Genomic DNA, 12,272 nt, shown 5'->3' with positions numbered 1-12,272 from the left:
TTTTTCACAAAAAGTTGCTAGCCCCTTCTCTTTAACGTGCTTGAGGCACCTTCTCGAACCGGAGACCTCCATTTACGTCCCTTCCGAAATACGAAGGCAGCCCCAACAGACATGCCCTACACATGATTTGAACCTGGATCTCCCATTTACCAACATTTTGAACGGGGATCGGAGCGCAGCTGTATGAGGCTACTAAAGTTGAATTACCTAAACATCACTCTCACTGGTGTTTCCATCTGTCAAGCAAACCTTCTTTCAGGCCCAAGAATTTCCTTTCAGTAGAGGCTATTTCAACTAAACACGCGGTGTCATTCGATGAAAAAATGCCCTTTCTTCTCTAGAAAAGTATCTTATAATTACAAAATACCATTTGTAACTCCCCCTGCCATATATCATGTAAAGAACAAGTCATCAAGACTGGAAGAAAATGAAATCTGCAGTAAATTTGTTTGTTTGTTTGATTGAACTTTTATTTATTCACGTGAAGTTCAAATCGGCCAGCAGGCCGCTTCTCATGAGGGAGGTAAGGGTCAGATAAAATATAACAGTGTGCCTGCGAAGCTGGTGTGTTACGCCAAAGGGCGGTTATACCGGTTATATAGATACAGATACAGAATACATGTTACATGGAATACTAATAAATCCAACAACCTATATATCACTACACATATATGGTACAACACATATAGTGGGGCAAGAAGCTCAGTGTTCATAGTCCGTGTCCGGTCGTTAAATGGCTCTGAGTTCAGCGTTCGTTCGTTCGGACCATTGAAGTGCCTTTAAGCATATAGGGCAGAAAGTTTCATTATGTTGTTTCAGTAGCAGGGTATACTATTACAGCGAGGGGGGTCTAGCCCTTCGCCCCCCTAACAACACGTACGGGACCCCCAGTCTACGCCCCTTTCGAAAAACGGGCGCAACCCCAACCAATGTGCCCCAGTATCATTGAACCTGGGTATTACCAGCATTTGGAACCAGTAGCTCAGCTGATCCTGATAAAATTCGAAACTACCGGGACATCACTCTGATGTTTCCATTTGTCAAACCTTCTTTCAGGCACAAGAATTTCCTTTCAAGCCCGTGTCAGTAGAAGGTATTCCAATTCAACACGGGAGAGTGCCTCTTATGTCACTATCTTCAATAGCACCATAGCAAGAGCTCTTTTCATAGAAAACTACTGTATCTGGTAATTACAAAATACTTATTCCAGCCCTCCTGTCAATACAAGAACTTTTCACTACCGAAGGAAAGCAAGATAGTAATCAAAATCATGAAAGCGAAGTATTGCTGCATTATATTCTATCCCATCTCTTCACAACAGCGTCTCCAACATGATGTTCGTCTCCTGCATAATCAACATTATGAATGTTTCCTTCATCTTTAACATAACCCACAAATCATGTGCAGTAGGCAGCTATTAACACATTATGCATGACTACACTACTTAGGCTGATTCTGAATAGATTTCTGAATGTCTCTCCACTGTCTGTAGATCTCTGCCTTCGGGGTGCCCCACCACCTGTCGATGAGCGTCCAGAGACCCCCCGCAGTGACCAGGAGGTACTCTCTGTTCTCTGGGTACATACTGGCCGTGTGGTGCCCGTAAACGTAGGACTGTAACATCCTGGCAACCACACAGTAGTACAGAACATCCCGTTCTACTGGTGTCAGGGGGCGAACACTTTCATATCCTGTAGATAGATAAAACACAATCAAAGAAATCGAATGACGTTCGATGTTTTATTTGAAATCCATTAATCTACTCTTCCTGGATTCATAAAAACACAGACAATACATGTTAACATATTCTTGCAATAAATGCAAAAAACAAATAGACTTTATGCCTCCATGAAATATTTAGAGCTTTTGGAAATTTGATGCAAATGACTTATTTACATAATTTATGCACGGTGAAGTTCATCATTGACAAACTTACGCAGGTCCCAAGTATAAAATTCCCACCATTATCACTAATCTGTTTAACATTTTTGTGCATAATTTATGCAAATCAATCCTTCCTTTGCATATGTGATGTCTATTCCACCTATCATGAATTAATGTGCTACATCTATTGAAGTCCAGTTATGGAAAACAATGGACTTACAAAGTTTCTAAGTGATTATGCAAATAAGGTCCTTATTTACATAACATGTATATTATTATGAACACCTTCGCCTAATCTACATGTATGCCTAAAATGATGGAAACAAAAAAGAACTAATTTCATTCCACTTCATGCAATTTCTCACTTTCTATACATCACTGTTTACTGACCTTCTTGTTTGAATTGAGTAGAAGAAGATCTCTTCTAACCTGCCAAAAAGTGTCCTCCGAATGTGATTGGGTTGTCCGGGTCTCTCACTACAGACATGAGATACATCAGACCGATGGCAAGGTCAAACACGTACGGGTTGTAGATGATGAGGTCGAAATCCAGGAGCCCGCAGATCCTGTGCTTCCCTGGGTCTGCGGGATCCTCTTCGACGAGGACATTCTGGTCGTTGAAGTCTCCATGCACAGCACCTGATCATGAAAGAGAGAACATTTGATAAAACGTACTTTCACTTACATCATAGTTTGTGTGCTGATTGTCACAGATGTACAACATACGTTTTCAAAATGGCGGTATACCGGTAGCCAACCAGTGAGCTGTGGTAGGCGTCCTCAATTATATTGCCAACTTAGCGTGCCTCAGAGAGGTTGATGTTTAACCTAATTGTAACTCAGCATAAAAGGTGATAGAGAGTACATAAGAACCATCGACAAGTAAAAGTAAAGCATCCTCGTTAGATAGCTTTAAATAACGCTTGTATCTAAATTAGATGTGTAAATAAAGGTTCAGTATGACATGCTGAGTCGATCTTTTAGATGCTACGGTGCTGCAAGCATGTTAATCTTATCTGCTATACCGGCTATACCTTGGCATTGTAAAGGACTGACCTTGTAGAAGCTCATCAATTCGAGACAACGCCTTTTCCTCAAAGGTTTGCACCATCTTCCTGATTTTGTCCTTTATCCACTCATCCTTGAGACAGTACAGGTATTTGTTCAGACTGGGGAGGCTAGCCAGGCTCCACAACATGTCGGGCCGGTGGAGTGCTGGGTGGGTGAAATCCTACAAGGGAAATAGAGCTTTTGTTACGTTTTTATAGCACAGCGTGTGTTTGTTCGTTTTTTATGTTTGTTTGTTTGTTTGTTTGTTTGTTTGTTTGTTTGTTTATTTGTGGATTAATAGAAGGCCTGGAAGGATTGTCTTGACTATACCTAGTACGTGTCCTTAAGAAACATGGACTTGGTGACAATGATTTAACTCTTGTTTTCTGTGGATTTGTAAGACCGTTGCTAGAGTATGCTTGCCCTGTGTGGCATCCAGGCCTCACCGCTCTCCAGTCAAAGTGTATTGAAGCTGTACAAAAGAGGGCGTGCAGAATAATTCTAGGTAGACACTATGTTGGCTACGACAGAGCCCTAGAACAGCTGTCACTTGCTTCTCTGTACGTGAGACGTCGCAGTCTTTGTTTGAAATTTGCACTGTCTGTGTCGAAGTCCCCACTTTTCTCTGGCTGGTTACCCCCGAAACGGGGTAGTGTTCATGGGAGGGAACTACGTACAAAGGACAACTACTCACAGTTTAGATGCAGGTCATCTAGATTCCAAAATAGCACACTTCCTTTCATTGTGTCATTGTTAAATGAATCTTAATGAAGTTTTTAACAAATGTATTGTGTATCATACACCAATTCAGCCTTGTATGGCTGCAATGTTATGTACATGTATGTGCGCACAGTTCTGGCGCTAATAAACCAGTCAGTCAGTCAGTCAGTCAGTCTTGGTAGGTGTGTAGGTCTTGAAATGATTAGATTTTGGGCCCTGGCAGCTCGTTACTGTACTAGTTATCAGGGTATCGCAATTATCCAAACAAGAAATCGATGATATTCATCATTGTGAATCTCTAACTCTCTCTAGTTCTGTCTTTACGACAAGAAATTTGAACCAGATCTCTCCCATCCTGCCAAAGAACGGACCAACCTTTATCTATTCAGCAATTTACAAGTGACATGCATTGGGTCTTACAGACAAAAGAAAAGTTCATATACACAAAGTCATCAGAAGTATCAAGCTTAAAGGCAATGGATGAACATGGCTGTGAACAACGTGAGACAGATGACTACTTTAACTTTGTTTGGTTTGACTTATCACGTCCACTTACCTGCAAAGCTTCTTGTACTTTGGCTAGGAAGACACCAGCATCATGGGCAATAGATAGGGTCATAGGGACATCGTAGTAAATGCTCCCGGGTAGATACGTCAAAAGACGCACCATATTTTTAGAACACCGACCTGTATCGCACGAGAGACAAAACTTATCAGCAACACGGAAATCTTATTCTGAAGCGAGGTTGGACTGTAATTTTCAACAGAAATATAAAGTCGCCTGGACACTGGATCACAATGTACAAAGTGAGAAGCATAGGTAAACCTTTTTGTCACGAGGAATTTAGATAGAAATTGTTCTAACTGCAAAACGTGACGTCACAGACAGTGGTGGATTGCTCATTCCTTGTCAAAGAGGGAAATTTGTAGGTCAAAAAGTTGCAAAATAGAAAAAGTCCAATTATTGTGTTGGAAACTACAGCTCAACATTCACAATTAAATCTCCATTGAGAATCGTATGAAAGAATATTTGATGGTCGTCGCAAAGTCCAATCAAGCATTGGAAACTACAGTTCAACCTTCAGTGAGAATGACATGAAAGGATATTTGATGGTCGTTGTAAACCATCCTTACCGTTGTTGTTTCCTGGAAGACTTTCTAAACTCATGACCTCACCCCGAAGGTTGGGTACTGCCTGCGGAACCGGGAATCCTTTGCGTGCCAGGAAAGTCATCATTTTCGTCTGAGCCTCGAACAAATCTGAGGGTATGAAGGAACAAAAGTCTGACTAAAGAAACCCATAGTATGCCCAGGACAAAAGATAACAGAAAAAGTTATGCTACACTACCAAGGTCACATACAAGGGGGCCAAAATCGACCCCGACTTTCGTCTTTCCAACCCCTATCCAAATATCATTGCAATCCATCTAGAGGTTCTTAGATTTTTCTGACAACAATTGAACAAGTGAAATTGCACCCAGCTGTAAACACCACTCCTAAATAGCAGTTGGAAGAAACTATTTCTATGTCTTGTGAGTAAATAGAATTTGAGATTTGGAAACGTATGTCCCATTTTGCTGAATGCAATTATTTTTGTCTTATCACAGCCACCACGCCATGCCGAGAGTTCTATTGTACGTGGTCAATCGAATACTGAGGAAACTTTATGCGTGTGAGCTTGTGTACAACGTCGTGCTTGGAACCAGTTTGTTCGCATAACGTACAGCCAGGGCCATTAACTGAATACTAAAATCGTGGTCCGTACAAAGTTGTCCAACTTACCTCCATTTTTGGAGTAAGTACTGTTGGTAACTTTCAATGTGTATCCATGGGGCCAAGAGAGATTGTTGTCAGCAACTTTAACATAGAAATTCAAATCGACGTAACTATTCATCGGCCTCAGAGATTCAACTTTGAATCCGTAACGTCGTTCTATGAGCTGCGTTGCTTCTTCCTCTGTCAAACTGGGTTTCTCAACAGTCGTCCTTGTATCTGTTTGGTCCATGTTGTTGTTCACCCCGGGTAGTGGAGTCGTCTGATGCACCTGACAGCTGCACTCCGCTGCACATACATAGAGGTGGGCATTCTCCAAATAGTTTATAATGATACACTCCCATTGGTCGAACCAATGATTGCCTTGCTATCATTGGTTAACTGCTAATTGTGCACGTGGTGATCTAATAGACCGATCCTGGCTGTCTATCACAATTGATAGTTCAACCAATAAAAGCATAACAATTAGCCGTTCGACCAATGAGAGCGTGGCTCCATATTCGTCAAATATTTGCAGTTTGATGTTGTCTTGACGGACTTGGATTGGAGTTTCTATTGCTAGCTGTCGAACATAAGCAGGAGGCCGCGATGTTTTATAAATTAGAATGACCACGTTTTATGATATGATAGTGATTTGCAAAGTAATATTTTTGCTATCAATGTTAGCTAACTTCAGGGCGTCCAGGTTAACTCTCTTTCTATGGATGATTGAATTAGATCTGATCTGGAGCAAAGAATCTGTCAGCTTTCTAACTCAAACACGGTAGAAAAAGAAGCTCACTTTATTGTAGTTTGTAGTTTATATAGTAACGATAGAGATTTATCATTTGCAATCATACTATAGAAAATCCATAGCGGTTACTTAACTTTAAATTCAAGGTTAACACTCCTAGATAGTCACAAGCCTACACAAGTCCCACCCCTACACACACACGCGAATCTGATGACATGATTTGCGTATCCTAATATAGTCGGTAAATTTCTATCGTAGTCACAAGAGCTACAAATGTGTCACTTACCGGTCTGGAATATTATCGTAGAAACGCAGACAACTTGTTCATCTGGTCTATGAATATTCTGATGAAAAACTAACCTACATTTCAGAAAAAGGTCATCTTCACAAACAATGAAAACAAGGGCAAAAGCTGTTAAATTGAGGATAACGTTACACAGGGAAAGGAAAACTACATGATTGCACATTTATTCTTTGTTTTTAATCAGGTATCTCAACACAGTAATGATGTGACTTATGGAGGTTTGTAGTCATGGGAAATGTCCTACAATAAGGTCAAAGGAAAATGTTGTGTTTCCGGTTCAGATCCTGAAACAATGGGGTCGGTAGGTAGCGATTCTCTTCATTTAAGATTTCAAATTATAGCAATGTAAAACTGAAGTGCACCAGGCATTGGTATTTTCAACATTATGTAATTATACAGAGATATTCAACAAAATAAACAAAGTAAAATGTCTCATGCACAGTTTTACATATTATTAAATTGTTCAAATCCCTCATCTGTGAACGGATTGTAAAATACAGGAAGTCTGTTTTGAATTTCATTACTAATATAAGAGTCAGAAAGATATGAAAATTTTTGTCACTTGCCACGGCCAGCGGCCAACCTCCAAAAAGGCTAAGGTTGGTCAGAAAACGGAAAAGGCAAGAGTTTTCCTGACTAAGGTGGCCGGGATAATGCGTGGCCAGATGGAAAAACAACAGCACTGAGACTCAGTATTCGACCGCTCGCGGTTTGGACTTTATTCGTGTTCTCAAGAATGACCGATAGTCGAACTAATCCTGTTTGGTACCCTTTCTGTGCCTTCTAGCGCAGAGTGTTTCTTTTTAATTAGTCAATCAGCATATTTTCGGAGAAGTGAGTCAGGAGAAATTATATCAAATGAACTCACCAAAGAAGTTTCACACACTGTTTGTATTGCTCAGTGGGTATATGCTAACGTGTTAGTGTAGACTGTAGAGGCTGTGTTGTCATGCTAGTGTTACAATTTTACAGCACATATGAGTTAGGTGCTAAGGATCTGACAAGTCTGGTAAATCTAGCGGAGTTATCCGGTCGGAGGAGCTCGAGTTGCCCACCACACCGCGAGCTCGGCACAGGTCATGCCCTCCTCCCCCACCGCGTACAGGTTCATCCCGGCCAGCGACCAGAAACACCGCGCCTTCTCAAGGAAACACCTGCACCGGACACAAGAATGAGAACGTTAACGTTTTCATTGATTACAGTTAGCGGAGTGTATCTTTGCTTCCATTAACTGCACCTATTCTTTGCCGCATGTCCAAGTGTTTAAAAAATATATATATATATGTGGTCCATAATGTGGATGCATGCCCGTAAGCGTAGTTATTTGAATCCACTGCCGATAAATTGGCATAAAGTGAGTGGGAAGATGACAACAATGGAAAAGTCAGACTTGCGGGAGAGGCAGGAAGTACAGAGTTGGTAGAACGAGTCATTAATTAGAGACGAAAGATTGTCCATGAAAAAGACTACTCATTCTATAACCTCTGAACTGTACTTTCTACCAATTCGTCAAATTTGACCTTTGCGGTCAACTTCCCGCTCACTTAATGCATGTAATATAGGGCATATATGAACTGTCATGGCCCAGATGAACCGAGTGACATTATATTCGATGACAAATTTATAAGAAAGCTGTTCATGAATGCTGACCTGTTCCCATACGTATTACCATCTACTCCACATATCGGGTTGTACTCCTTAGAACAAACATAGTCAGGGTCACAGTAGTCAACGCCATCCTCCTCCTGCTCGACGGAGTCGACCACCTTGGCACCAAGGTGCAGTTTGGATTTCGTTTGCGGAGTGGCGCTCTTGCACGGTCCGTCGTGAACCTTGATGGGCGCCTCTTCTCCTTGCGTCGCCATTCTGGAGGTTTTGTAATAATGTCGGTGACAATAAACTATTATATCCATGCTCATGTAAATGGATTGAGTTATATAACTGATATAGAAGTGTAGAAAACTACTAGAGAGGTTACATTATATTGCATTTAAAATGTACAGTCTCTTACCGTCTTTCCATTCACTAAATTACATTTTTAAATGACATGGTGAACATTTCGTCCTTGTTATGCATGCTTATGGGCATTAACGATGTGCAATACATTAATACAATAGTACAGCATATGCAGACACGTTAAACTGGTCAACTAGCACATAGTTCAGATACGAATACTTCACTTTGACGTCACGAGTCAAAGGGAAGACCAAGAAGCTCCTTGGGAAGACAGTCTAACGTTGCCAACGTAAAACATGGTAGTGGCTTTAGGTACTCATTTTTGAAAATTTTGCATCGAATTTGGTACGTATGTATACGTACACACAGACGGTGACGTCCAGATCACATTCACTCTCGTACGTCTGCCCATCGCTCGCGCAGACCTGTTCGTCGCCATGGGTGCCAGGGCAAGGGTGTATCAGGCAGTCGGGATCCGGCTGCACTTCTGACGGGATTCCCGTGGTGGCGCTTTCGCACGGACCGTCGTGGACCTTCAGAGGCGCTTCCTTTCCTTGTTGAGCCATGCTGGGGACAGAACGAATTGTTAAGAAGCTGTTGTTCAATAATGTTTCAGGAATGTCATTGGACGTCACTTGTCTAATTTTTCAAGTCGTTTTTTGTCTGCCAGAACTGGCAGAAGAATGGATATCGATTACACAACCAAGTCTCCACTTAGATTTCTTGTAGCTTAGAATCAGTTTTCCGAAAATAAGTTTCGACAGGAAAAGTCGCTAGGAGGCCCAAAGTTGACCCTGACTGGAAGTTATATGGAGAAGGCATGACGTCAAAATCCGACATGGCGGCAACCATGGAAGCCAACGAAAACAAATCAGGTTTTGCTACTTACAGACAGGTGGAACGTAAAACATTGTAGTAGCTTTTATAGGTACTCATTTTTGAAAATTATTGCACTGAATTTGGTACGTACACACAGACGGTGACGTCCAGAACGCATTCACTCTCGTACGTCTGTCCATCGCTCGCGCAGACCTGTTCGTCGCCATGAATGGGCACAGGACAGGGGTGAATCAGGCAGTCGGGATCCGGCTGCACTTCTGACGGGATTCCCATGGTGGCGCTTTCGCACGGACCGTCGTGGACCTTCAGAGGCGTTTCCTTTCCTTGCTGCGCCATGCTGGGGACAGAACGAATTGTTAAGAAGCCGTTCAATAATATTAATGTTTCAGGAATGTCATTGGACTTGTCTATTTTTTCAAGTCGTTTTTTGTCTGCCCAAAGGAAGGATGTTACCATGACTGTAACAACGAAATCATTTGTAACCACTCCACAACAAATTTTCTTGAATAGATTAGAATCGGTTTTTCGAAAATAAGTTTCGAAAATAAGTTTCGACAAGAAAAGTCGCCCAATGTCGCTCCTGGCAGGAAGTTATACGGAGCAGGCATGACGTCAAAATCCGACATGGCGGCGCCCATGGACCCCGACGAAGACAATACAGGTTTTGCTACTTACAGACAGGTGGAGACCTCAAACACACAGTCGCTCTGGTAAGTTTGTCCATCACTTGCGCAGATCTCAGCATGTGGCTCTATCGGGCAAGGGTGGACCAAACAGTCTGGAAACGCCTGCAGTTCGGACTCAACATGCTCAGTGCCGCTTCCACACGGACCATCGTGTAGTTTCAGAGGAACCTCCTGGCCGTTCCGGGACAAACTGAAGAAGTTGCAATGAAACATGTTAGACCAGGACAGTAAGGCTACAAAAAAGTACTCAGCAAAATGAAAAGCATGTGTTAGGCAAACATACCATCCAGCTAAATATCATGCATTCAGAAATCGTCAAAACCAAAAAGTCCAAAGCAGATGAAAGTGGAGTATATCCTGTCTGTTATTTTGTGATGAAAAGTGATAGGGTTTGTCATTATATATATTACCTCCTTTACAAATGGTATAGGTCTTCGTAAAACGAAAGTCAATGTCGAATTGTGGCCTCCTGGCGACTGACCTTGGTACTGAAGCAGAACTTCTGTTGTTGTTTTTTGTGAGAGATTTTTGGGTGTCAGGAATAAGTTTGTCAATTTCTGTAATTATAGACCATTTTTTTGCATTTATGTGTGTCTTTTGTCGAGATACATATGTGTAAACGTACCATTTGACATGATATATATAACATGCTTTTCATGCGTTTTTAATGTAGAGTATTTCGTAATTAAAGCTGAACAGAAATGTGTATTGCTTACCGACAAGCAGTCACCTGTAGGATACACTCGCTCTGGTACGTTACCCCATCACTGGCGCAGATAACCTCCTCAGGAAGGGGGAGGGGGCAGGGAGGGACGTCACAGTCATCGCCACACGAACCGTTGTGGACTTTGACAGGCGCCTCTTGGCCGTTCTGTACCATGCTTAGTACAAGAAGAGACCACATTGGCCAACGTATTGATAAACCATTCAATGCATTGTATGTATAAGGAAACAACAAGAGTTCGAAGGTCTCATACCTCCGTGAAATATCTAGAGTTTCTCGTATGTCTTGTAGCTCATTACTTGGTTGAAGGTCTTGATCAACATTAACACAGACATACCAAAAACAATATCTCCCTTCTGAACTAATGTACTCTTTCATTGACCAATGATCCCAACGTCTATTAGTTATCACCACAAGGTTGATAAATTAATAATTCTGTCAATTCAGATCTCCAATTCCTGTTATTCCGGCAACTTTGATGTTCACTCTCTGTCACTCTGGCAACTCTGACTGTCTGCTGTCATTCTGTTGTGAACGTGACTGGCGCATGGCAAACACATACGGAAACACAGGCCAATAAACAAGCAAACAGACAGACACATCATATTCCAGAGATACTCACAGACAAGCAGAGACCTCCAGAACGCAGTCACTCTGGTACGTCTGCCCATCACTGGCGCACACCTGCGCATCCGGCAGCGGCGGGGGGCATGGATGCACCTCGCAGTCTGGTGATGTCAAGAGTTTCCGCAAGGCGTCGCTCTCGCACGGTCCGTCGTGCACCTTAACTGGTGCTTCTTGACCGTCCTGTGCCATTCTGCTCGCGGAAATGAAAACCATCATAAACCGTAAGATTTCATTAGAGCCACAGAGTGTATCAAATGTTCTATATTTAAAGGAGATGAAGATTGTTGTATACTTATATGACATGATTCAGGTTGTTTTCCTTTCTCGTTTTTTTGTTATTCTCTTCATACTTTTATGACATGATTCGGGTTGTTTTCCTTTTTGTTTGTTTGCTTGTTTGTGTTCGTTCGTTCGTTCTTTCGTTTGTTTGTTTGTTTGTTTGTTTGTTTGTTTGTTTGTTTGTTTGAAACAGACAACATATAATTTCAGCTGACTCACAGACAGGCAGACACGTCTAGCTCACAGTCACTCTGGTAGGTCAGTCCATCGCTGGCGCAGACTTGCCCCTCCCCGTGAGGAGGTAGCGGGCAGGGGTGGACCTCACAGTCGGGAGGTGACGCAGCACCGCCCAAGACACTGCTGCACGAGCCATCGTGAGCCTTGTAGAGTTGTTTTCCTTCCTGCGATGCTCTGGGAAGTTGAGAAGAAACTGAGTAATGCATCTAACACTCAATACATTTTGTATAAGGCTATAAACATGTATCTTGTTAACGTTAGATTACGTCTCGAAAAAAAAATTGTGTTTCCGGCTACCCAACGGACGCTGGCAAGAACCTACCGACACTAAGATACTAACCTTTGTTTTGGGGTCGACCGCTGGGAAGCTAAGGAACACAAAATATCCAATCCGAATGCATGGATAAAACCGTTTTAGAATCGGTTTGGAAAAGCACGTTCTCCTCGTTTCTGCTGAAC

General features: G+C 42.1%; 2 protein-coding genes across 2 annotated transcripts; both read right to left on the bottom strand.

Moving 5' to 3' along the window:
- Positions 1–632: 632 nt before the first annotated feature.
- Positions 633–5,712, bottom strand: LOC118414920 (hydroxylysine kinase-like). The gene is made up of 6 exons (XM_035819258.1): positions 5,437–5,712; positions 4,789–4,914; positions 4,211–4,341; positions 2,941–3,115; positions 2,314–2,523; positions 633–1,691 (listed from the first exon to the last, which is right to left on the bottom strand). The coding sequence occupies exons 1-6, from the start codon at positions 5,657–5,659 to the stop codon at positions 1,441–1,443; spliced, it is 1,116 nt and encodes a 371-aa protein (XP_035675151.1). The 5' UTR covers positions 5,660–5,712; the 3' UTR covers positions 633–1,440.
- A 1,447-nt stretch (positions 5,713–7,159) lies between these two features.
- On the bottom strand, positions 7,160–12,019 carry LOC118413687 (agrin-like). Its single transcript, XM_035817214.1, has 8 exons — positions 11,796–12,019; positions 11,293–11,487; positions 10,663–10,827; positions 9,936–10,136; positions 9,391–9,597; positions 8,784–8,987; positions 8,115–8,330; positions 7,160–7,618 (listed from the first exon to the last, which is right to left on the bottom strand). Exons 1-8 carry the CDS (start codon positions 12,017–12,019, stop codon positions 7,489–7,491), a joined length of 1,542 nt encoding a protein of 513 aa, XP_035673107.1. The 3' UTR covers positions 7,160–7,488.
- Between the last annotated feature and the right edge of the window lie 253 nt (positions 12,020–12,272).

The sequence above is a fragment of the Branchiostoma floridae genome, chromosome 4 (genome assembly GCF_000003815.2).
Source record: "Branchiostoma floridae strain S238N-H82 chromosome 4, Bfl_VNyyK, whole genome shotgun sequence".
NCBI classification, from domain to species: Eukaryota; Metazoa; Chordata; class Leptocardii; order Amphioxiformes; family Branchiostomatidae; genus Branchiostoma; species Branchiostoma floridae.
Note: the sequence above shows the minus strand (reverse complement) of the source record. Positions and strands in the feature narration are given on the sequence as shown.

Excerpts from the sequence above, each read along its gene's own strand:
- LOC118414920 (XM_035819258.1), bottom strand. The coding sequence starts at position 5,659 with ATGGACCAAACAGATACAAGGACGACTGTTGAGAAACCCAGTTTGACA. Across the intron at positions 4,915-5,436 it reads TACTTACTCCAAAAATGGAG|ATTTGTTCGAGGCTCAGACG; the intron begins GTAAGTTGGACA and ends TCATACCCTCAG. Across the intron at positions 2,524-2,940 it reads AATTGATGAGCTTCTACAAG|GTGCTGTGCATGGAGACTTC; the intron begins GTCAGTCCTTTA and ends TTTCATGATCAG.
- LOC118413687 (XM_035817214.1), bottom strand. The coding sequence starts at position 12,019 with ATGCATTACTCAGTTTCTTCTCAACTTCCCAGAGCATCGCAGGAAGGA. Across the intron at positions 10,828-11,292 it reads CTGGAGGTCTCTGCTTGTCT|CATGGTACAGAACGGCCAAG; the intron begins GTGAGTATCTCT and ends TCTTGTACTAAG. Across the intron at positions 10,137-10,662 it reads CTACAGGTGACTGCTTGTCG|TTTGTCCCGGAACGGCCAGG; the intron begins GTAAGCAATACA and ends CAACTTCTTCAG.